This window comes from Cygnus atratus, chromosome Z (assembly GCF_013377495.2).
Source record: "Cygnus atratus isolate AKBS03 ecotype Queensland, Australia chromosome Z, CAtr_DNAZoo_HiC_assembly, whole genome shotgun sequence".
Lineage (NCBI taxonomy): Eukaryota > Metazoa > Chordata > Aves > Anseriformes > Anatidae > Cygnus > Cygnus atratus.
The window spans coordinates 28,950,722-28,977,437 of record NC_066396.1 but is presented as its reverse complement, the minus strand read 5'-3'; the positions used below and the strand labels follow the sequence as shown (position 1 = coordinate 28,977,437).

The 26,716-nt window shown below is 36.7% G+C and overlaps 1 protein-coding gene across 4 annotated transcripts in view; it reads left to right on the top strand.

Moving 5' to 3' along the window:
• The window catches only part of LOC118257644 (histone-arginine methyltransferase CARM1-like), a 76,669-nt gene that overhangs the window by 28,306 nt on the left and 21,647 nt on the right, over nt 1-26,716 (top strand). For 2 of the 4 annotated variants that reach the window (XM_035565816.2, XM_035565817.2), the window contains exons 3-5: nt 7,276-7,382; nt 7,615-7,719; nt 15,216-15,326. In XM_035565816.2, coding sequence (XP_035421709.1) covers nt 7,276-7,382; nt 7,615-7,719; nt 15,216-15,326 — 323 coding nt within the window. Of the gene's footprint in view, nt 1-7,275; nt 7,383-7,614; nt 7,720-9,939; nt 10,000-15,215; nt 15,327-26,716 lie in introns of all 4 variants that reach the window. The other 2 variants (XM_035565814.2, XM_035565820.2) reach the window with 2 other exon arrangements.

Here is a 26,716-nt window from a genome sequence, read left to right as displayed (position 1 = left end):
TTGTTCTTGCAGCCCAGAAAACCAATCATATCCTGGGCTGCATCAAAAGAAGAATGGCCAGCAGGATGAGGGAGGTGATTTTCCCCTCTACTCTTCTCTCGTGAGACCTACCCTGGAGTACTGTGTTCAGCTCTGGAACCTGCAGTATAAGACATAGACCTGTTAGAGGGAGTTCAGAGGAGGGCCACGAAGATGATCTGAGGATCATCTGGAGCACCTCTAGTGTAAAGAAAGGCTGAGAAGGTTTGGGTTATTAACCTAGAGAAGAGAAGGCTACAGGGATACATTACACTGATGTTCCAATACTTAGAGGGGTCCTACAAGAAAGACTAGGGACAGAATCTTTATCAGGAATTGTAGTGACAGGACAAGGTGGAATGGTTTTAAACTAAAATCAGGTTAGTTTATGTTATACATAAGGAAGAAATTCTTCAGTGTGAGGGTGGTGAGGCATTGGAACATGTTGCCCAGAGAAGTTGTGAATACCCCATCCCTGGAAGTGCTCAAGGCCAGGCTGGATGGGGCTTTGAACATCCTGGTCTAGAGGGAGATGTCCCTCCCCATGGCAGGGGAGTTGGAACTAGATGATCTTTAAGGCCTCTTCTAAGCCAAACAATTCTATGACTGTATGTTGTGTTTTTTTCAAACCCATTCAAAGTTATGGCTGTATACCTGTCATCAATTGTAGGCCAAATTGACTGCATAATATAGGTACTGCATTTTAGTAGTAGCCTGTAGCACATAATGCAAAATGTTGTGGGAATAGCACTTCTCTAGGACTTTTAGCAAAACTCCCTAGATCAGAAAATCAAATGTCTGTTGGTAAATACATTTATTTATTGGTTTATTGAAAGTATCATTGTTTTGGATTGGTGCTCTGTGGTTTGTGTTTTTGTGTTTTTGTTTGTGTTGTGTTTGTTGTTGTTGTTTTGTTGTTTTTTATTCCCCACTGGGCTTCTTTTCTCTTATTCTTTGTATGGATTTTTTTGTTTTGTTTTGTTCTGTGTTTATTTTCCCTCCATTTCTCCCTCATCAGCCATCCAAGTTTAATGCTAGATCTTTTTGTTTTATGTTTTGCTTTGTTTTGTTTTGCTACTACTCCACTCTCTTCACCCTTTGGACTAGTAATGGAATCCCATCTATTTTGAGCAGATGAGTGAGGTGCACTACTTTAGTATCTTGTGGTTTTGTATGTGTCTTCTGCCGTGAGGATAAGCACTTTGTAAAGAGAAATCAGTACGGAAGTTCTGTTTATGCAGTGTGCAACCATTCAAGTGACAAATTACCAGGAGCAGGGTATGAATATCCCTGTGGAAACTGCTAGAGTTCTGGAGTTTCTTCTTTCATTTTTGAGAAGGGAGCAGAACTCTTTGGGAGGATATTCCTGTTCTCTTTGGTCATGAGAATCAGTTCTTGCTGGCCTTAATTCAGTGTCTACCCAGTGCAGTTTTTAGGCTATCACTATAGTAATATCTGCAGAATAGTTCCAACAAGTTATGAGACTGCACAATTGATTAGTTCAGGTTCAATATCTAACAGCAAATACGAGTTATCTGAGATGCATATCTAGTCAAAAGTTCACACACAAATTCCCCCATTTTTCAGCAAAATACAGCTTTCTGTCAAGGTGAAAATTTTCAGAGGAGTACCTGTTATAAGACATAAATTTTAAAAAAATAGGGAAATGAAAACAAATCAAAATCCTAACAAGCTTGGGTTTCAAAGAAAATGTTTAAGAGTTATATTTTTAATGTTCTTTTATGAAGTTATGTGCAAGGGAAACCTTTTCTTTTTTCTAAACAAAATTCTTGCAAAAGCACTTTGGTCTACAAGAGTGGAGACCTTTTCTTTTTTCTAAACAAGACTCTTGCAAAAGCACTTTGGTCTACAAAAGTGGAAGTGCTTCTTGCCTTTTCAGTGGCTGGGTAAGTGAGAGTTTTGTTTTGAAATCTAATAATGCGTTCTTTAAGGTGAGAGGGGGATATACTGAAAAGTGTAAATGAAAAGACAATAAATATTTCTTCTTACCTCTGTAATTGAAAGTCTTGAGCCATTAATATGACACTATTGCAACACATCTGTAAGTCTTGTAAAGTTTTGAGTTTTTTTTCAACCTGCTGGTTGATTTAAGTGATTGGGATGGTGAGAGCACAGGGATTTTGTTTTTTAGTCAGTGAAAATTGTAAGATATTTCTTTGAAGACAGCCAAGACTGTTTAAGAAGAGTTTCTATGTTCTTCTCAGTTTACAGTTTACCCAGACAATAAAGCTAGTGAAATAGTTTGGAGGTTAGAAAGAAGGCTTAGCATGGCATTAAGAAGTACCTGTGCCCATCCCCCCCAGACAAAAGCACGTGAATTTGGATTTTGCAGAAGACCTTTTGTTTTCAGGTATAACCCCTGATAACCCCACAAATTTCATGAGTAAGCAGAATCCTGTTTAAAAATTTTATTTATTTTTTTAATATAGATAAGCAGGCAAAAATTCAGGACTGAATAAAAGGTGGTGACATTCTAAGCAGTACACTCAGATTACTAGGCAATACACTCCAATAAAGAAGCATTATAGCCAAGATTGATTTTGTAAAGATGACAGAAGATCTGAAGAGGTTAGCTGATTGTTCCCTGAGATGAGAAAGTCAATTCCCTAGAGCCTCAAAGGAAAAGATTCGTAGAGCGCTAGAAACTTGATGAAGAACGTAGGACTGAGGATTAACAGCAAATAGCCTTTGTCTGTTCTTGAAAAATACTTTGCTCATTTTTGGTTTTGTATGCTTAACTCCTGGTTTTAAAATAAGTGACCCACCAGTAGTTCAGGCTGTCTGGTTTTGGTGTGGATTCTTTTCTTGTCCGCTTCTACCATTAAAGAAAGAAGAAAATCCAGTTTTCATAAAAGCCATGGACAGTTCTTCATGTATTTGTCTGTATGACAGATTAAGTTCCCAGATTCTTAGGAAGATAGAAGTTAAATTTCATTTTAAGGACCTTAATCAATATGCTCATAAAACTATATTTTATATCACAAGCAGAATGATGTCTAAGCTAATAAAAAATTTCCTTTATAGAAAAAAAAAGAAGATAAAAGCTTAGTGTATTTGCATGCAGAAGCAAATGGAGAGAAGATAGGCTATTGTAAATAGTTGTTGGATATAAGAAATAGACTTGCTGGATATAAAACAGACTCAAGAGAAATGCTTTGCTTTCTTTTGGGACAGTCTACAAAAGGGAGAAACATAATGTTGGTTGTCTGTGCTAAAGAGAGACAAAATGGTTTGTGTACTTTGTGTCATGTGCAGAGTGTGCACAATAGCTTACTCCATTTTTTTCTCTATTTAATATACATAATTCTGTGTATTTCTTACTATGCAAAAATTTATTATTTGGCAGTTTGCCCTGAGAGTCACATAAATGAATATATATTTGAATTCTCAGAAAATACTTGAAACTGGTAGTAATTCTTATGAAAAATTCCTGGGCAATTTTGGATACCCTAAGTGATTTCCTTTTGAATCCTTTAACTGTTTGCATTCAAAAGCAAAACAAAATCCTAAATTCACATCTGCAACAATAATTCCTTCCTTAAACCTGGTATTTAGTTATTGCTATTTAGTAAGTAGAAGCAACTAAAAGATTTTTGGTGAATGCTTTATTCGTAACTGTTCAGAAGAAAAAGACAATCACTGAACAGGTGAAAAGAAGTAAAGAGTAGCAAATTCATGCCAAGAGTGGACTTTTCATGGTATATTTATTCAATCAGCATGGGATCAGAGAAAGATACGAGTATTTCTCGAAGGTGAAGTCATTAAGTTTTCATGGATAAGTGATAAAGTTTGTTTTGTTGTTGCTGTTTTTTTTTTTGTTTGTTTTTCACAAGTGTATTTTTCACTTCTCATAGAAAAACAGTAGTTAAGTGAAGTTCTTTTACAGAACTACTTTAACAGTAGTTGAAGTTAAGTTCTATGTTTATCCTCAGATGTTTTTTCTCACAGTGTTAGTCATTGATAAATGTGTAGAATGTGGAGTTGGGATTAAAAGTTTGTGAAAAGATTGAGCTGTATTAGATCTAAGGCTGTTCCTTCTTTCATTCCTGAATCTTTACTGCCATCTAATAGAGAGGATTTTTAGTATCTATTTTTCTAGAGATAGATGAATTAAATTACACTTTTTTTTTCTGTTATAGCTTGTCAGAGCTTTTTGTGGTCTTACAAATACTCTACTATGAAAGCTTTGAGGGCATCTGAGGTTCATTATGAAAGATTGTGGAGGAACTTTGCCAGCCTCTTGTTATTTCTTTCTGTTTTATGTCTATTATGTTGATATCTCCTCAATTCAACGAATATTAATTGTGTAATTTGCCAGAACATTGGAGAGCTCCAAGTACAAACTTCGTACTTGTATATAGAGGAGTACTGTACCACAAGCAAGTCATACATTTTTTTTCATAGAATCATAAAATAATTCTATTGGAAGAGAGCTCATTTGGTCAAGTCTCCTTTGCAAAGCAGGTTCCGCCCAAGGTTGCTCAGGGCTTTATACAGTTATGTCTTGAAAACTTCCATGGATAAAAAAGTTCACTGCATAACCTCACTGGGTACCTTCTTCCAATTTTTCTCACCCTGCCCTGGTTCTGAAATCAGTTCTTCAGGAGGACACCAAAGATGTTCTTCTGAGTTGCCAAGAAGTCTGTGCAGGGGTATGAAAATAATGGTGAAGTGCAACTTGAAAGGAGACAAGCATGTTGTTGAAACTGTAGCATTATCTCTTACTGTCAGATAGAAGAAGGAAAAAAAAAGGATAAGTTTAAGAATATATGGAAAAAATCTCTGCTGTTAGGTGCTTTTCTGGTGGTGTCTCTCTAAGGCAGAGAAATAACTGAATGACTGATTTATTTTAAGCTGTTTCTTGCTTCTTGCAGAAGAAAACTGACACTGTAATTTGGGCTTTTCTTCATCTTTAGTCATGATCCAATCACTTACTGTTACATTCTGAACATCATCCTTATATATGTGAGTGAAAAGGGCATGTTGAAAGCATCTGTACATTTTCACTGTAGTTTACAATTACTTTTGGACCAACTTGAGCAATTTTGAGACTTCATATCACCTGAAATTCAGATGTGTGGCATCTTTTTCCCACTTGAGTCGATATGACAGAAGTTATGAAGTTAGTTAGGACTTTATCTCACCTGGTAATGATCTAGGATAATGCACGTAGTGGTTACAGATGAGCACTCTAGCAGATTTCATCAGTAGGTGGGGTGCTTGTGTTTATAGCAAATTACAGAATAGGTGTATGAGTTTTATTTTAGAATATTTGCTGCCCTAAGTTTTCTGCTACTGTTGGGTTAAACTTACTTACTTGTTCATAGCAAACTAATGCTGTAATGCTTCTAAGAGCTCTGCCCAGAGAAGCTGTGGATGCCCCATCCTTGGAAGTGTTCAAGGACAGGTTGGATGGGGCTTTGAGCAACCTGTTCTGGTGGGAGGTGTCCCTGCCCAGGGCAGTGGTGTTGGAATTAACATGATCTTTAAGATCCATTCCAACCCAAACCATTCTATGGTTCTATTATTCTATTGCTCCAGATTTTTGACAAAGTCGTATCGTTACAACTATTAGAATGCTAATAATCTCAACTAGGAAAAATGACCTTACTCTCCAGAGGCTTAGGAGTGAACTTTGTTATATTAGTCTAGCTTGGAGTTGCCCAAGAACTTCAAGGGGCTGTGCCTTCAATTCATTCAGACTTCTCTGAGGAACTATGGCTGTTTGTCATTTTTTCAAAACAACATATGACTACCTCAGAAGTGGAGCTTTTTTTCATCCAGTTTTCAAGCCTTAGTGATTCCTAGTTTTGTAAAGAATGGAAGGCTTGGATAAAAATAATAATAGGCTGTGAAACTTTTACCATAGTCTTTGCTGTCTTTATTATACAATTTTACCAAGTACTTAAAATTTTCTAAATGGGTCTTGCCCTACTTGCCTACTTTTTTGACTCAGTAAAGGTAGCTTTGCATTAACTATACTTATGTCAGTTCCTGTAGACATGGGTCTTTGATTTCATTCCCAGATATCCTTACATTGAACTTGTCATGATTTCCAACGATAAATGGAAAATGACTTGCTATCTTTTGCCTCTTTGCTTTTGGATATACCAGCTTCCTGCACTGGAGAAGGATCAGTGCAACAAAATTTTTGTTTTTCAGATTTCATAATTTCTTGAAATGATGAGGGAAATCCTTCTTGGTTGCTGTTTTGAGAAGTTTACTAATGAGTCATTTCTAATGTTTACTTAAGACCCTTTACTTCAAATGGCTATAATTTGAATTATCAAATTGTTATCAAATTATCTCCAAAGGATTAGAGCAGTTAACAGGTGCTTCCCAGTGCACATACTTAAATGCTTCAGGCACTTGTTATTTTTCATTGAAAATCTGTGAACTGTACAGGAGTCTCCTGTCTGATTTAGCAAATTACAAATGGGATATGGCTTGATTTCTCTATCTTCTCTTTTCCTTGTATAAGCAGAAGTTTCCATCCCTGATTTTATTTTCTATTTAGAAGATCTCCCCCCCCCGACCCCACTCACACCTGCCAGTTTTTCAATATTTCTAGATACTGTCTCTGCTTACTTACTGGCATGTTTTTTGTTTTGTTTTGCTTTGTTTTGTTTTTAGGTCAACTAGAATTTTCCAGTTACTTTGATAATAAGAGAATTGATTTTGTCCACAGAAGCCTAAATGTTATAAATCTGAGCTTTTTTTTTTTGTTAGACTGCTTCTAAAGGAAGATAAGTGATGCTCAGCCTGGCTTTTTATGCCAATTAAATTTTGAGTGTTTTATTCTAGGTTTTAAATCTTCCAACTCAAATATATGTATTTCATAATAACCCTAAGTGGTTCTCTCTCTCTGGAGACTGGATTAGTATAGTTTAACTGAAATAGTAGGTGGAGTCTCATTTTCACCTACTCCTCTGTTAAGAGTTCACCATTACAATTATTTACAGTAGTTGCCTAACATGAATGAAGAATCCTTGACAATATTGTTGCATTCATCCAGGTACTTCTTAAAAAATTTAGATGCTGATCTTCGCAAAAACTCTTCTCTGTTTAATAAAATTTGAAACTATTTTCTGTGTCTTTAAGAACACCATAAGTCAAATGAAACATTACTCTCAAGTATGACTGAATCTGTTCCTATCTTGTCATTGGATGTTCATCTTAATTTACTATCCTTGTAATTTTTGCTACATTTGTGTCTTTTCTATTTTTCTTTTCCAGAATACAACATACTTTCAAATGTACTGAAGATACGCTGGAACCAAAAGAAGGATACCTCTGTGTTCAGTCAGCGAACAGATGAAGCATCTGCTGCTCAGTATTTTCAGGTAATGAAAGTTTTCAGTGCCGGTTTGTGAAATCTAAATTGCCATTATTTTCCTGACTTCAGTCACCAGGCCAGTTAGAAAGATTGCTTAGGTTTATTCAGACTGGTCAAGACCTTTGTAATTTAAGTACCGGTAAGACTGATAGAAATGGGATTTATCAGTCTCTCTCTCTCTCTCTCTCTCTCTCTCTCTCTCTCTCTCTTTTTTTCTTCCCCTCCTCCATTCCTTTTAGTTTTACGGCAGTCTGTCTCAACAACAGAATATGATGCAGGATTTTGTGAGGACAGCCACTTACCATAGAGCTATACTGCAAAACCACATAGATTTTAAAGACAAGGTAAGCTCTGTTAAGTCTTAAATGTTGCAGTGTGATTTCTAATTTTGTCATTTTGCTCTTATGTTGTGAGACACAATTTGATTGAAATTGCTAATCATTCCTCCATTTTTGGTGAAATTTTGTCATTTCTTGTTATGTAGTCTTGATTCTGAGATCAATATTCTCAGTCCTCTCAGCTTTTTTTCTTTATGAAGAAGTAGTGCATGACACATTATTATTCTTACTATCTTTCTCAGAGTCACCATAAATTCTGCGGCATCTGTTTTGAGGATGATTGGCAGGACTTATATGTGGTAGTGAAAACAATGCCATACAATTAATTTATACTGCAGAATTCTGACTTTCTAGTTATTCTTTACTGTACTTTTTATAAATCTTGTATTTATTTACTTTTTTCCTGGGACTACATTTATTCATTGAGCATTGATCTTCACCAAACAATTCATAATGGTGCTTAGGCTCACTCTTTTTTTTTTCCTGGCGTTGATGCGATTCATTTTGAATTTGGATGGTATGAGAATAGTTTAGATTTTCCACGAAGTTATATTAATCAGCACTGAGTTGAGTTTATCTTGTATTGACTAGTCAGTTACCTTCAGTACATATCTGTGCTCTTTGTTGACTGAAGTTTGTGTCATCTGCAGATCCTTGTATGACACTGCTCACTTCTCTTAAGAGAATTATTAATAAAAATAATGAAAAATAGCAAAAAATGTTAGACCACATTGAACTTTCTGTAAGCTAATAGGCAGTTTGTAAGCAACAGCTTAGCCACCCAGCAAGATTGTGTTCTAGGTCTCAGAACGTCCACTGAGATTATGTGAGCTGTTCTTCTGATGTCCAAACAGAATACTGCAAATAAATAAAGATGGTGAGAATGAAGTTAAATTTCTGTATATATATTTTTATCCTGTTGTCATTTCTTGTGTTTTCTCCCTTTCCCTTTCCTTCTCTCATCTTCTAAAAGGAGCCTCTTACTTCAACTCATACCAGCACAAATGGTCTTCTACATCACCAAAATGAGTCTTTAATAACATATAAGCAAGTATTGAACAAAACATTTCCCTCTAAAAGTGTAGCATATTTAGAGCCAAAATGAGGAGAATTGTAAGTATGAAATCTATTTTGATTATTTTAAGATTGTTATGTTTTAGCTATTAATTATTTTTAGTAATAAATTCAAGTCAAATGATGATTTCTCTTTGCCATGTGACTTAGGCAAAATGTGCTTCTTTAGAAACCATACTTAAATATTTACCTTCTTAGAAACAGATTTCAGTCTCTGTAATTTCTTTCAGGCCTGAGATAATTCTCCTCTCCTATTTAATTCAATAAGGTTAGCAAACTAGTGTTGTGCACAGGGCTGTGCCAGTTTTCTATAGACATCAGAATCAAACCCCAAAGCATGTGGTATTGGATGTTACCAGCTGGGTAAGCAGAGCTATTGTATCATTAATGGATTAAATTTTGTACTGGAACATGGAAGTTAGTATATGATGAAAGAAACAACAGAGAAAAGATTTTATTTGCAATTCAGTTCTTGTCAGTTAGGATAGTCACATATTGTAACCCAAAAGGATGATTTTTGTATGTAGGTAATATATCTTAATTTCATTTTTGTGCCTGCAGTAAGGAATTCAGGCCTTGTGTAGTCTTTGCCTGTGCAGGAAATCTTGCTACTGTACAGCAGTACAGCTTGCTTACTCTTACTCTTGGTTTATTTATTTTCCTAACTGTTGGAGGTGCCTTGGCTTCTGTTCAACATACCTATTAGTAAGACTATTACACACTGGGTGTTGTTGGCCACCCATGTAGAAAATGATCTTTCTTTTTCCTGATTCTGTTGAGAAATGGCAATTTTCAGAGTAAATGTAGTTGAAAAAAAACTTGAACTATCTACATTGTGGCAAAAAAACATTCCCAGGAGAACCTGAGAATCCCATTGTGCTGAGACCAGAGCAGGCCAATTTGGAAATACTGCAGCTACATTTATTTTACATCCAGGAAATGCAGGGCAGACAGAAATGTTTAATGATGGTGGTGGGGAGATTAAAAAAGGCAAAAAGTACATAATTATTTTCATACCTTCATTACTGAAAGAAATCTCATTCAATTGCTATTTGACTTACTCTGTTTCCTACCTACTCTGCATTCCCTCCGTGTATTTTTCTTTTTTCTTTTTTTTTTAATTCTTTTTTTTCTTTTTGCCTTCTTCTCTAGATTCTCAGATGGTTTATTACATGGACATTTTTGCTTGTAGTCAAAAGTTCTGTTGATAAGGTATATTTTTCTTACTCCAGACTTTTATTTATTTATTTATTTTTCTAAAGATTTATCTTTATGAGAAAATGCAACAGGTAATCTGAGTTGTGCTTGACCCATTGAGAGGGTTCTCGGTGATAAATTTAAACACATTGTGTCTCAGAGGTAAGGCACTATGGGACCAACTGGAAGAGAACTTGTGTTGACTATTTATGTATATTGAATCTTAAAAGAATAAAGAGAACTCATTCAGAAATATGTTGAGTCTAAGGTTGGATACTGCACATTAATATAGCAGTCCTTACTGACATACGCTCTTCATGTTTACCCTTAGAAGGAAACTTCTTAGAACTTTCACTATTTTTTAAAGTAAAACTTTGTCTTGGATTTTGAATAGTTGTATTGCCAAACGAGGGAAATTAAGGTGTTTTACTTAGTTAAAATGTAAAAAAGGCTTTTAACTAAATTTTACAGTAGCAGCATAGCATGTAAAGCTGTTTGAAACTGAGTACTAGCTGACACATCTGTATTTCTTCTAAAACAAGTCTAAATTTCAGAGCCTTTTGATTTTTTTTTGTAATCTTTTTACAAATAGATTACTTAAAAGCAAAGCAACTTGAATCAGAATATCTTTAGTGATCCTGGAGGAAGGATCACAGAAATTAACCACTCAGATTATGGAAAGGCACATGTTTTGATTTTTTGTGTGTGTGTATTTTTGTTTATTTGTTGTTTGTTAAAAATGAATATTTTCTTTATATAATCTTTCTGATATATAGTAATTTTGAATGATAAATGTAATTGTAGATATGTGACATTTTTGCTTTTAGTTTTATATGCTTGCCTTCTTACAGTCTTCCTTCCTCAACCCCTACTCCTCACCCCTTTTTTGCAAAAGTCCTTTTCAGGACTTCAATTATGCAAGTACTTAAGTATGCAAGCCTATTACCACATGTGAGTAGTTCCCATTAAATTCACATTTGGCATGTTATTAATCTGTGTAGGCGAAAGCAGGAGCAGTACTGAACTGTGTTCAGGAGGGTAAGGTATCCTTTATTCCTGACTACAATTTCTGGTAATTACTGAATTAGCTGCATTCAGATTTCAAAGTAAATACCGAAACACATACAGTCTACCACCTTTACTCTAAATGTGAATGACACTATCATGCCCCAGCCACCTATCTTAAAATTCTTACTTCTCTTAAAATTCTACTTTTCTCTTCAGAAATGTGTATGTTAGTACAACATATTGAATTTCACAGTATTTCATCTTGATTGCTCTTACAGCTCTGATCTTAGAATCATAGAATTATAGAATGGCTTGGGTTGGAAGGGACCTCAAAGATCATCTAGTTCCAACTGCCCTGCCATGGGCAGGGACATCACCCACTAGATCAGGTTGCTCAAGGTTCATCCAACCTGGTCTTGAACACAGGGATGGGGCATCCACAGCTTCTCTGGGCAAACCGTTACAGTGCTCCACCACCCTCTGAGTGAAGTATTTCCTCCTAACTTCTAAACTAAATCTCCCCTCTTTCACTTTAAAACCATTCCCCCTCATCCTGTCAATATCTGATTGAGCAAAGAGTCACTTTCCATCTCTCCATCTTTTTTATAAGTCCCCTTCAAGTACTGAAAGTCTGCAGTGAAGTCACCCCAGAGCCTTCTCTTGTGTATGGTGATAGAATGCTCTTCCTATGTGAAGCAAGCAAGGCATTCTGTAGGACATGGCAATGATTGCAGCGATGCCAGTTGGGGAGCAAGGTGTGGTATAGCATCATTGGATTGCAGTGCTTTGGTTTGGAAAGGACCCCTGGAGGTCTCTAGTACAAAGCTAGTGCTTGAGGTCTGTCTAGTAACATTTTGAATGGATCTGTGAATAGAGATTCCACACACTCTGTGAGCAACCAGTTCAGTCTCTAAAATAAAACATTCTAGAAAAATATTAAAAACTCTCACTGAGAGCATGAAGTGCACTGTGGAAGACACAGATGTTAAATCCTAAGCCAAAGGACACTTTTAGATGTAAAAAAGCCTTTCTAATTAATTGAAAGGAAAGACCCTAGTATAATTAGGAATTAAAAGATAAGGGAAGATCTGTATTTAATAGTTTCTCTAGCAACTAAGAATTACAGACGTGTTATTTACTCTTTTCTCAAGGAAAAACAAACAAACAAAAAGCAGATCTTCATGAAGTGAATCCACAGGAGGATGATGACAACCTTTTCAGAATCTTAAAGGCTGAACATATAGGGCTGTGGTCTGTCTGAAGACAAAGAAAAAGGAGAGCTTGGCCCAGGAATTTATCTTCCAAAATCAGAAAAGAACAAAGAAGAAAGATCATCCAAATAAATAATTAAGTAATCCATGCATTTTAAATTAAGATGCTTTGTAATCACAAAAGACTGAATTTATTTAGAACAATTCAAGTTGCTAAAATAATAAAGTGAAGGCTAAGTCATACATCATAAAAAAGTTTGAAAATTTTCAAACAAAACAAAGAACATAATCATGTTTTTATTACAGGCTTTCAGGTAGACAAAAAAAATTGTTCAATACTTTTCACCTCTTTCATCTTTCTATATATTCTGTACTCTAAATGGTCCATATTTTTGATATGGACACAGTTAATTAAAATCCATATTTTTGATATGACACAGTTAATTAAAATATCAGTAATTAGAGTTAAAAAAAGTGGGGATCTTAACAGAATAGTCCTGACAGGACAGATATAATGAAAATTTTTTCTGATGCTTAACATGAAACAAGTTTTCAGCAAGAATTTCTGTTGTCATTAATGTTAACAGGATCCAGGTATCATTCACCTAATCTGCATCAAAGATTTATTTTATTATTTAAAGAAGAGCAATTTGGCTTTGTTCTATCTCTGACAGTTTGCTTTAGTATTAGTAAGGTAAACTCAACTTTAGTCTGCATGAAATAAAACAGTTTCCGTTCTACTTACTTTGACCCCATGTGATGTTTTCTGTATATAATTCTATATGGAATGCAAATAAATTAATAAATAAAAAGGTGATTTTAATTGCTGTGCAATTTGCATTTGTTCAAGAAGAAGGTTTTAATGCAGACAGGAAAAGAAGGAAAATGCAGTACAGCACCTCTATGCATTTTTGGTTATCCAAAGCGGAATCTTTTTCTTCAGACGCAGTCTCTAGACATTTGAATTTTTGAAAACTTTAAGGCATTTCTGTAGCAATCGACATGACATCTTCATATTTTTCTTTCTTTTTTTTTCTTTTATTCTCAAAACATTACATTTATGGAGTTTTTATGCATTTTTTCCCCATCTTGAGCAGATAAACCAAAATTTGAATTACAGGATGAAAGAAGCAGAGGGAGGAAAGAGTCAGGACACGTGCTGTAAAAATATTATATGTAGCTTGAAAAGTTTTCAAACCTCCACACTTCACAATTTTTACATACTCACAAGTAATTACAGAAAATTTTCAGTATACAATGAAGAAAGATGCAGTGAACTTACGGAACTTTCCAAAGGTTATTAGATTTGCCAAAATGGTATGATCAGTCTTAACTCTTTCATTCCTTTAGAATGAAGAATTCTCAAGAACTGCAACAAAGACCTGGAAATCATTGCTGAAAACTAACAGAGGTTGAAAAGTCCTGTCTTCTATGAAATTTGAGACCATCTTTATATCTTTATGAAGTTTGCATAACTAGGATGAGTCATTTGTGAAAGCTTTTCTGAGAGAGTTATCCAGTAAAGAAACACTCTTCCATTCACAGGACAATATACATTCATCCAGAGAAGGCATACAGTATATTTATAAGATGATAAGATATCTAAATTAATAAAAGTAGACAAAAAAAAGAGAATCATAAATACATAGCTGGTCACTATGACCTAGTTATGTGCATTTTTCATGCAACTTCCTCTACAGTAAACTCATGCATGTGTAGTATGAAATAGAGATGTCTGAAATTTCAATATGAAGAATCAACAGTGGAAATTCTTTCTCTGGTGCATAGGTTTGAAACCTCTGTTATGAGAGAAAGTGGGGGGAAAAAAAAAGTTTGGATGAGTTATATTGGAGAAATACAAGGGAGATCTGTCAGTTACGTGGAGAGCAACTAAAGAAACCAACAACCTACTTCTTTCTAACTTTCTTAGAAGTGAGGGCTTTTGTTGAATGCTGTAGCTACCTGTCCAGTAATGACTAAATAGAAAATAAACAAAAAATAAACGTAATCTAACATACAGCACAAGTGTGTGATAGTTGAAACTGGTCTTGCTGAGATTTGAATGATCAATCTAGTCATGAGTCTATAGTTCATTTAATCTTAACAGACATCCTCTTAAATATGTAAAGTGAGGAGATGCTCTACCTTCTTCTTCCTCATCTCTAGAAGTGCATTAGACAGCAGAAGATTCTTGCAAATCCTCTTGCTCCCCAGGGATGCCACAGACATCTTCATCTTCCATCAGCTCTTTAGCTGGCTTCCTGAGAAAAGTAGTACAGGTGTATGAATTTATTTGGACAGGTCACAACACGTAGCACCTCAACATGTGCTCAAGGGCCATCCAACAGTGGATCTAATTTGACCTGCATATAGGTTCATTACTCTCCAGTGGACATCTTGTAACTGCATTTGGAACCCTTTTTTAGTCTGATGGCCAATTTCCTTTTTCCATTATAATTTCACAGAAGTGAAATGGATGTAAAAATCAAAGTAATTGAATAAACAAAATGGGAAAAAAATCAGTAAGCAGAGCAAGTATTCGAACAAAGGTATATAATTCAGTTTTATTCAAGATACTTCCACATCATGGAGTGATTTTTCATTTGAAAATACATAGTTCTGTATTCCTTCAATAATAATTACTGTCATGTCTTCCTTCTCTCCCTGTATTTGGCTTAGGCTCAGTATTCAAGTTTTCCTCCCAAGGGAAGTTTGATAGAAAAACCTATTTCCTCCAAACCATACACATGTAGTTACACCTGAAAGTAGTCTATGGTCTCTTAAAAATCTGCTGTTGCTGCTAGAACTTAATCTGCTGTTGCAGATTAAGGGTATTAAGATTCTTCATAAACAATTTTTTTGACTTTTTCATGTCAAATTCATAATAATTTTGGAATAGTGCCAGACTTATTAAATATAATGTACCGCTACAAAAATGTTGTTACTTAAAAGAGGTGTCAGAAAGTGATTTTTAAATACTTCATTTCTTTTGGTGTGCCTTTTGTTTTCAAGGTGGTCCTAGATGTTGGCTCTGGATCAGGAATCCTTTCATTTTTTGCAGTGCAGGCTGGAGCTAGAAAAGTTTATGCAGTTGAAGCCAGTTCAGTGACAAAATATGCAGAGGTAAGTGTTTTATTTGAGGCAAGTGTTAGAATGGTATAGTGTGAAAACATTAGAGATCTAGAACTCTGCCTCTAAAAGGCTAATGCCAAAAATTTCATTTTGAGTTTTCTAAAAAGTCAGATCTCAGTGGCAACACATCTTGGATGGTAATTTTTGAAGGTGACCTAAATATTATAATATATCAAGTCTGTAAAACATAGCATTGCTGGTTTTGTGAAAAACTTTTGTTCATTGTTACAACTGTGATTAAGTTTTTTACTTTCAGAAGCAAAAATCAAAGCAAAACAAAGAAATAAACCAAAAAAAAAAAAAAACAGATGTTTTTAAGGGTTCTGTGCAAAAATATCAGGGTGTTTTTTCCTGAGTCTCTTGAACATCCATGTGATCAGGTGGTTGGCTGAGTTTCCTGATAAGCATTACCCTTTTACTCATTCAGCCTTCTTATGAAAAAAAATGTTTTTATGTTCAAAGAAGACATGTCTGTAGGTGTATTCAGTTTTAAAAGATATTTTTCAGGCATTGCTTTTACAGAGTATTATAATATCAGTCAAAGTAAGTTAAGCACTGAAAATGGTATAGAAAACTAAATGCCTTAGGAAAAGTCCTGTACCTACAAAGTGCTAATCTAAATAGCAGCAACAGCAAAAATCTCCATGTCTTTTCTCACTGTTTCTGCTTGTTTAAGTGAACATCAGAATGTGTGGGGAGAGTGAGAGCATTATTGTTACAAATTTTGTTAATGCTGATCACCTCCATCTGAGTTTTTACAATAGCTTGAATGTAGAAGAGGGTGAAAAGTAGTGAAGTGAAGGAATTTTCATCCCACACCTAGAAAAAAGTTGCAGTATCCAGATGTCCATTTTTCTTTTTGCTTTGCTGATCTAGATCATAAATGTCCATGAGCAGGATTGGGAGTCAATAGTTCCTCAAAGCCCACACAAAGTGCATGCAGCAGTTCAGTGGAACTTCCTCCTTTATGTCATGATTCAGCAGCCCAGCCTTACTCATGGTAAAGGCTAGTGAACACCAATTGTTAATCGTAATACTGTAAAGGAAATGCACTGTTATTGGAATTGAGATAATATGTTTAGATATTAAGGAAGAAAATGTGGATACTAGACATTTTTATTTCTCTCCAGGCAGAAATTTGTAAATTCCATGTATTTTTCATTCCATCTCAAATACAAAATTCTTAATAATCTCCCCATATACATTTTGCATTAATTCATATACTGAATAAAAATATTGTAGCACAACTATCTCTTTGATATTTCTAAGATATGTGTATATACTATTATATATAGAATTCACCTGAGAAATTTCATAGGTCATTTCCTACTTCCATCTTATTTATGTTGCTGCTTACAAAGGCTTTATTATTATGTGTTTGTTACTTTTTGAACTGGTTAGGGTGTACTAGCCTGACTTATCTGCTAAATACTAAAAGAAGATTTCTGTTTTTTATTATAATTTGGATAATTACAAAAATTCTACCTAATTAAAATAATTTTTTTTGCTATTGTTTGACAACATTAAGCAAAGGTTAATATATGGAAGGTGTCTATCAGAGAGGGAATGGTGGAGAGTGGTTCTTAGTCCACGTAGGATTTTGTAAATAGATGAAATGTTGTCCAGTATCTTTGTTTCATAATAAACACAAGTTTTATGAAAACATAATAAAAATAGCAGAAGACAGCCTGCTTATCCTAGCAGGTAGTGGGTATTGGCTCACTCAGTGAGTGCATGTTCACTCAAAACTTGGCCCAAGTCAGAAGTCAACAAAATCACTAGTTGTGACAGGGTACATGTTGCATCTGTAGTCCATCAAACCAGGTATGTAACTATATTGCAATATAAATGTGAGTAAAATATATGGCAACTTCTTGATAGAGAAACAGCATGAAACCATCGGCTTTAGGAACTGAATTGCTTTTCTCCTGGGGTGGTTGAAATGCTAAAATGATAAAAAACTAGGATTGATAAAGAGAAGTGAAGAACTTTATATAGCTGTAGATCCTTGGGACTACTGGCTAAAGTGTTATTTTTAGTTTGATAATTCATAGCTTTTTGGTTATTTTTCTTCTCCTTTTACTTCCCCAAATGGGACTCAGTTTTCATAAGAAGTATAATAGATTTCTGTGGTCGTAATTTCTTATGAAAACTTGTTCACCCTTATGAACTGTATTGCAGATCAGCTGACCTATTAACACGTACCATGTTTTAAGTATTTATTTTTTTCAAAAAAGGATGCTTAGCTGGATCAGTCAATTAAATTCCTATACTGCATATTCAGTATTCTATTTGTCATTTCCTCATCTTCCACAATGGGATTTCATTAGTATGGTTTATCAAGTATCTGGATTATAAAATGAACGTTACTTTCTATCCATTTCTTCTCTCATTTCTGTATGGATTTATTGTATTTAACATCTGTTTCAGATATGTACTATATAGCAAGCTGAATATGAGATTAATGAGTCTTTTTCATTTTTTTCTATTTTAGTACAAAGCAAGTATTCCAATATAGTGAACTACTGACTGAAGTGAAATTATATTTGAACAGTAAAAATTAACGTTGTAGTACTACTTACTGAGAAAGTTGTTGATATTACAATAGGTTCCTCTTTATGGTTAGAGGTTTATTTTGAAAGAATGATATTTAAAAAAAAATTGACAGTGTTGAAAACTTTGTACTGCGAACAGATGTGCAGTGGCAGAACATTCGAAAATTACGTTAGAAGGAAAATGTATAGCAGCTGCTCTATTAGGAAACATACAGGCTGTTGCTTAGTCACTCATTTGTTACAGATATTCGATGAAAAATACTTCATGTCTGCGTCAGTCATTGGTTTGCAATTCATTGGTTTGCAAGTCAATATGCTTGTATTTCTGTGTTGTACCATGGTGTTGTTATGGTGTTCAGAAAAGCTAAACAGATGTGAGTCTCTGCTATGTTTTTATGTATATATGATCCTCCAGTGACAGGTATTCTACCACATCCCTGGGGAGGTTCTTCCCATGATTGATTGATTGCTGTCAGCGTAAAAAAGTATTTCTTACATCAAGACAAAACTTGTCCCAGTGCAACTTGCACTCATTGTTTCTTGTCTTTTCCATGTGGCTCCTTGTGAAGAGTCAGCCTCCATCCTCTTTTTAGCTGCCCTAGAATACATACTGGAATACATATTCATATTCTGCTGGGGACTTCTTCAGGGCAAGAAGACCTAACTCCTTCAGTCATTGCTTACAAGGCAGGTTCTTGAACCCTTTGATCATCTTCATGGCCCTCCTTTGGATCCTCTCCAGCCCGTCTACATATTTTTTGAATTGTGGAGACCAGAACTAGACACAGTACTACCGGTGCAGCCCAACAAACGCTGAGTAGAATGGTATGATTGAATCTCTAGTAATAACCCTAGAGATGCCCCACAAATGCTTGTCTGTGTGCCATGATATGGGACATAAATAGTGCATAGCAGTATATAAGACTGCCATTTACTGTGTTGAAATAGCCAAACACGAGGGAATAGATTTAATTAAAGATAATTAGCCTTGAGTGGACTGAAAGACAACTCCTGTGAGAATGCCCATTTATGTCAAGACATGCCATTTATTATCAAGACCTATACAGGAGTTTAGACAGGCATTTTGACATGCTCTCAGGACAGCTACTTTTGCAAAGGTTCTGTCTCAGTCACCACAATGTTTGCACCTGTTTGCTGTGTAGTGTTTAGGTGATATTTGTATGCACCGTGCTGTCTTCTGTGAAACAACCAAATAAATTGCACCTGTTTGTGTTTTCTGTTTTTTAAATTAGTAGGCTTTAACTGCATTTAATTAAGTGGTAAGTTGCATGCTATCTCATCTGGTATGCCAGATGCTGTATGATGTATTTTATATAGTATGGTGATGATATACACTGAAAAAGGGAAAAGAAAACTGGCTAGATGCTGCTATTGCAAGGGGCAACTGTGTAAAAACCTGAGAGCATAGCAGTTTCTTTGTCAAGGAAGATGTATTTCAGCTGTCCAGCTGAATACAGACATATAAATGCTAGCCATTTCAAATAAACACAGCAATTGCTGCTGAGAATCTGGTGAAATAGTCTTTAGAAACAATGTGATGGAAGTACAAAGCTTCACAAGAAGGCTTCTCCATCACAGAACACGAAGTTTGTATTCTTTGGAACTCACAGAGAACAAACATCTTGTTTAGACACTCTTAGATTTCCTCTATATTTAATAGACTTGGCAGTTCAGATAAACTCTAAGATGTAGACCTTGTATTTTAAGTTCTTATATAATTATGTAATTACTCCTCCTGCCTCTGTTAGGAGAGGTCAGAGAATTGACTCACATGCTTAGATAAGTGCAGCTGCTGCTAAGGTGCAAAATCTGAGCAGGCAGAGAGTACTATAATAGTTCCTGATAGATTAACTCTACAAATTGTCAAATTTCTTTTGCAGCTGACTAACTGTGCTCTTGTCTATGACAACTGATGATCACAGCCAATTAAAGCCTCTGCCACACTTTTGGTTAGGATTTTGGGTGGGCCATCTGTCAGTCTTGCTGTTAACTCTTGAAAAAATGCACAGAGAATATGTATATCAAATTAACTCTGTATTTCTGTCTGGTTTGTTTGAAGTGTCACACAAAGACATGTTTTTAACATGTATGTTCTCAACAAATTTAGTCCTTCTCAGAGTCTTCTATTTACAAAGAAATTACTCTGTTTTCTCTGTATTCATCAGCATTCAATATGTTTATAAGTTTAATTACAACAGTATTTTCAAATATGTAGTTTTTAAGCATCCCTAGAAAAGTATGTAGCTGCACAATTAGATAAGTAGCCATTTGGCTATTTGTATTTCAGTATTAAGGATGCTGCTATGTTATTTACTGTTTTGGCAGAGTTCATACAGCAGCACATGCACAGATCAGCTTTTAAATCTGTATGAAATGCTTTGATCTGTTTGCTGTCTTTGGGGCTCCTTTGGAAGTCAGACTTTTTTGTTGCTGTTGTTGTTTTCAGAGTTTTATTTTTGTTCCATGAAGAAATTTATAAGTTTTGTTTGGTCTCCAAATACAATAGACTCTTGCTTTTCATTGAAGGTGGGTTCCATTGTCAAAATATAAGACATATGATGATATTTCATAGTGTTTGAAGATATTTCTGGGGAAAGTCATATGGAAGAGGTCTGAGTTATTCATAGCTTTGTATGATCCGTTACATCAATTACCAGGCTTACAGAACAGTTGGGCCTCTTTTTGTGTCTGTTTAATTTGGTGAGAGATGTGCAACATCTAGATATAATTTGCCTTTTGTGAGGTATACATGTATATGTTTACATGCATATATTGCAAAGATCAATTTTGATCTGGGTTTTGTCAAACAAACCCTTACTGTTTCATAAAAGACTCTTAGAGGTTATTTTTTGTCAATGCTGCAAGGTATTTTATCTCCATCACTGTAATCATGCCATGCTTTCAAAGTTTTCTGAAATTCAGGAGAATCATGAAATAGTGAGGCTCTTGAAAACACGTTCCTTTCAATCATTGACAAAATAAGGCACCAGTGGAATTAAATATTGTTTCCTCTTCAATATGCTTTTTTTTCCTCTCACTAAAATATAAAAATTACACTATAAAATATTGAAGCCACATCATTTCTTTTCTTCAAGCACATTGTGCTGACTGTAACTTGATGATTGCAGGAATTTATGAAATACTTTGTAGGAGGTGAAAACATTGTCACCACACCCACTCAGATATAGCTCCTTTCCTTTTGCCACAGATTTGTTAAAGATTCCCCAAGGCACTGAGTAAAAAAGCTCTGTTGCCATCACCCTTAGCTTTTCATTAACCAGTCAGTCAAATTGAAATAATAATAATAATAATAGGTTATATTTATAAAAGAAGTTTCTTTTTAGTGATATTTCTGAAAACAGCATGCTGTCAAGATAAGAAAATCATAAAATAGGATAGAGTAGTTCAGTAGGAAGGGACCTACAAAGGTCATCTAGCCCAACTGCCTGACCACTTCAGGGCTAAACAGAAATTAAAGGGTATTATTGAGGGCATTATCCAAATGCCACTTGAACACTGGCAGGCATGGGGTATTAAACACCTTGCTAGGAAGCTTGTTCCTTTACCCTCATGCTAAAGAAATGTTTCCTAATGTCCAGTTCAAACCTCCCCTGGTAACCTTTGTGCTGTTCCCATGCATCCTGTCATCGGTGACCAGGGAGCAGAGACCAGCACCTCCCCCTCCACTTCCCCTCCTCAGGACGTTACAGACAGCAATGAGGCTGCCTCTCAGCCTCCTTTTCTTCAAACAAGACAATCCAAGTGTCCTCAGCCTCTGCTCAGCACATACCTTCCAGCACAGCTTTTTTGCCCTCTGGATGCTTTCAAGCAATTTAACGTCCTTTTTGTGTTGCAGAGGTCAGCACTGCACACAACATTTGAGGTGAGGCTGCACCAATGCTAAATAACGCAGGAGAATCACCTCTTTTCGACTGGCTCACCATGCTGTGTTTAATGCACCCAAAAATGTGGTTTGCCCTCCTGGCTATCAGGGCACACTGCTGGCTCATGTTGAGCCTGCTGTCGATGAGCACTCCCATACCTTGGGATTACCACACAGCTGACACGAGCAAGTCCAGGAGGTTCATGCAGCACCTAGATAACTTCTTGGTGCAGGTGCTAAGGGAGACAACTAGGAAAGGTGCCCTCCTAGATCTGTTGCTGGAGAACAGAGAGGGTCTTGTGGGGGACATGGCAATCGGTGGCTGTCTCGGTTATAGTGCCCATGAAGTGGTTGAGTTTAAAATTTCTGGTGACAGAAGGAAAACTGCCACCAAAACTTCAGCCCTGGGTATTGGGAAAGCAGGCTTCAGGCTGCTCAGGGAACTAACTAGCAAGGTCCTCTGGGAAACTGCTTTTGAAGGTATCGCCGTCCATCAGTGCTGGTCAATCTTTAAGCACTGCCTCCTAAAAGCACAGGATCAGGCAATTCCAAAATATCGGAAGTCAGGCAGGTGGGGCAGAAGGCCGGCCTGGCTGACCGGGGATCTTCTACTGGAGCTTAGGCGAAAAAAGAAAGTGTACGGCTGCTGGAAGGAGGGTCAGGCAACGTGGAAGGAATACAGGGACACTGTTCGCATTTGTAGGGAGAAAATTTGTGTGGCTAAAGCCCAACTAGAGTTGAAGCTGGCCTGGTCTGTAGGAGACAATAAAAAAGATTTTTTTTAGATATGTGAACAGAAAAAGGAGGACCAAAGAAAACATAGGTCCACTACTTGATGCGGAAGGTCACCTCACAGACAAGGACATACGCAAAGCAGAGACATTTAATGCTTTTTTTGCCTCCGTCTTCAACACTGATGATGGGCTTCAGGACCCAGGATGCCCTGAGCTGGAAGACCATGACAGTGGGAATGACAAACTCCCAACAGACCCTGAATGTGTGTGGGATTTGCTGCTCCACCTGGATCCATACAAGTCCATGGGTTGGATGGGATTCATCCCAGGGTGCTTAGAGAGTTGGCTGACATCATTGCGGGACCTCTCTCAATTATTTTTCAATGGTCTTGGGAATCTGGAGAGGTCCCAGTAGACTGGAAGCTGGCAAATGTTGTGCCAATTTTCAAGAAGGGTAAGAAAGAAGACCCTAGCAATTACAGGCCTGTCAGTCTCACGTCAGTGCCTGGTAAAATTATGAAGAAGATGATCCTTGAAGTTATTGAAGCACACCTGGGGGGCAATGCAGTCATTGGTCCCAGCCAACATGGGTTCACAAGGGGTAGGTCCTGCCTAACAAATTTGATTTTCTTTTATGATAAGATCACCCATCTAGTCGATCAAGGGAAACCAGCTGACATGATCTTTTTGGACTTCAGCAAAGCTTTTGACACAGTTTCCCACAGGATCCTACTGGACAAAATGTCCAGCATACACCGAAACAAAAACATCATATGATGGGTGAGCAATTGGCTGACAGGCAGGGCTCAAAGGGTTGTGGTAAATGGGGCCACGTCTGGCTGGTGGATGGTCACTACTGGGGTCCCTCAAGGCTCCATTTTAGGGCCAGTCCTCTTCAATGTTTTTATAAACGATTTGGATGTAGGACTAGAAGGTGTTTTGAGCAAATTTGCCAACGACACTAAACGTGGAGGAGTTGTGGACTCGGATGAGGGTGGAAAGGCCTTGCAGAGAGACCTGGACAGGTTGGAGAGCTGGGCGATCACCAACCACATGAAGTTTAACAAGAGCAAGTGCCGGGTCCTGCACATGGGACTGGGCAACCCTGGCTATACGTACAGACTGGGCGATGAGACCCTGGAGAGCAGCCCAGCAGAGAGGAATCTGGAGGTTGTGGTTGACAGCAAGTTGAATATGAACCAGCAGTGTGCCCTGGCAGCCAGGAGGGCCAACCGTATCCTGGGGTGCATCAAGCATGGCATCGCTAGTCAGTCGAGGGAAGTGATTGTCCCACTCTACTCTGCACTGGTGCGGCCTCACCTCGAGTACTGTGTGCAGTTCTGGGCACCACAGTACAAAAAGGACATAGAACTGTTGGAGAGTGTCCAGAGGAGGGCAACGAAGATGGTGAAGGGCCTAGAGGGGAAGACGTACAAGGAGTGGCTGAGGTCACTTGGCCTGTTCAGCCTGGAAAAGAGGAGGCTGAGGGGAGACCTCATCATGGTCTACAGCTTCCTCATGAAAGGGAGTGCAGGGGAAGGTGCTGATCTATTCTCTTTAGTCACCAGTGATAGGATCCATGGGAATGGTGTCAAGCTGAGGCAGGGGAGGTTAAGGCCAGACATCAGGAAGAGATTCTTCACTGAGAGGGTGGTTGCACACTGGAACAGGCTCCCCAGTGAAGTAGTCACTGCACCAAGCCTGTTGGAGTTTAAGAAGCGTTTGGACTGTGCACTTAGTCACATGGTCTGAATTTTTGGGTAGACCTGTGTGGTGCCAGGAGTTGGACTCGACAATCCTTATGGGTCCCTTCCAACTCAGGATATTCTATGATTCTATGATCCCTTTCTGCAGAGATAAGATACGGGCTGCGGGGTTCAGTATAAGAGATGAAAAATCGATGTGTTTAAAAGGCATAGCTGATATTCCTGCCTGAGCAAGTCATACTGGTGATGGCAGAAAAAACTTCTCATGTTTAAAACTTGCAATTCATTAAGGTGCTGCAGAGATTGTATTAATGTAATATTAATAATTCTGTCAAAAGTAAGGTCAGTTCAAACAAGGTCGGAGTTGCTAGAAAAAAGCATTAGCTTATAGCTGTTAATTATAGCCTTTTATTTATTTAATCTGTTTTGGACTAATAGTGTGTGGGATTAGAAATTAACACTATTTTCTGTGCTTTTACTATAATGCACTTCTGTTGTATATCTGTTTTAAACTATTTATATTAACCTTTGTAGAATCTTCCTCATGTGGAAAAAGAGATGCATGATATTTGTGGCTGACTGTAGCTCTGAACTACTTAATGCCAATTAATTGATTTTTGCTTCTGTTTCTATGATAATGAGCTACTAGTCATAGTTCATCAATGCATGATAAATTATAGTTTCAGAAAAATAACCTGTTTTTTAAACAAAAAATTAGTAATTAAATGCTTAAAACAAATGTTGGAAACAATGAAAAACTAGCTTTTCATTGCCACCATTAACTCTAACTAAACTGCTGTAAAGAAAAAAAAAAAGTAGCTGCCATAAAACAAGTGATCTTCTCCCTGAAATAAATCAATATCTTAATCTAGTCTCTCTCAGATATGCTTGTAAAGAATACTTACTTAAACTTGTATTCACTGGCATCCTGAAAATCTTGGTACACAGACTAGGATTTGGCAGATGCAGGATTGCTTTGCTTCTTCAGAGCACTGTCAGAGCATGTTTGGTAGGACATGGAGAAGAATGTTCTGTGACAAGCAGAGGTTTCTGTTCCCTGAAACTCTCTAGGCAAAACCTTCCTACAGCATTTAAACTCTTTGTAAAAAATGCAATTTTTGCCTCTGTTAAGCTTTGGAAGACTGAAAGCACAGAGATCTTCAGCTTTCCCAAGACATAGCTCCACTCTGAAGGACAGAATTAGTACTGACAATATTTCTTGGTATTTTGTTTGTTTTTGCTATAACGGGAGAGAGTCCAGCCCCATCCCCTTGACAGCCTCCCTTCAGATATTTATATACATTGATGAGGTCTCCCCTCAGTCTTCTCTTTTCCAGACTGAACAGGCCCAGTTCTCTCAGCCTGTTCTTGTACGACAGGTGCTCCAGTCCTCTAATCATCTTAGTAGCCCTAAGTACCTAATAACAGTATTAGTCCTTCTTTCTCTAGTTAAAATGAGGTATAAGTTTCATAGCTGTTACCTAAGGCCCAGACTGTGTTGGAAAAGGTTTGTTGAAGTAATTATGCACTTATACTGATGTTATAGTTATACCAATGCATGCACATCTGTGTGGAAATGATTTCTAGTACTTACTGAATTGTGTATGCTTGGTTTTCCTGGTATCTCTGGACATCAATATGAATTGATAGTTAGACATTGGAATGTGTTGCTCGGGGAGGTGGTGGAGTCACTGTGCATGGGGTGTTTAAGGAAAGGTTGGATGTGGTGCTTAGGGACATGGTTTAGTGGGTAATATTGGCGGTAGGGGTATGGTTGGACCAGATGATCTTGGAGGTCTTTTCCAACCTTAATGTTTCTATGAATCTCCTATTGTGCTGTTGCAGACGGTAGTTCATTGTAGAGTCTCTCGGTAGACACCTCCCTCTGTTAGAGTAGATTAGTGTAAAATAAGTGATTCTGTATACATTTGTGCCCCCCAAAACCAGATTCTACTCGTAATTGGAACTTGAGAGCTTTAGCTACTTCCCTGTATCTCTGATTAAGCACAGCTAGGTAGGATATACATCTATGTGTAGAGATATAGAGAGTTTGAAAAGGTATTATTTTCTTTAATAACTTGCTATATTGAACATAAAACTTTAGGTCCATCTCTCCTGTTCATTAAATGTTTTGCTCTGAGGTTCACTATGCAAATGGCAGTGGATGAGTCTCCAGTACACTGGTTGTAACTACTAGCCATTTGAATGCATTTATGCAAATGTAAAGCTATGCTCCACTTATGTTTAGAAATGACTCACCTCAAACTTTTCAGCTATAGAGTTTCTTCTTCTTTCATAACTGAATAACTTATTCAAGAACAGTTGTGGTTGCTTTTTTATTTGTTTGTTTTTAACAACTTGGAGAAGTCAGAAAATACTTTCTTTGCAATCTTCTGATTGTCATAAAATATCCACTTTTTATTATTATTATTCCTGGTAATTCTCTTTTTCTTGTAGATTTTAATTACAATTATCTCTTATG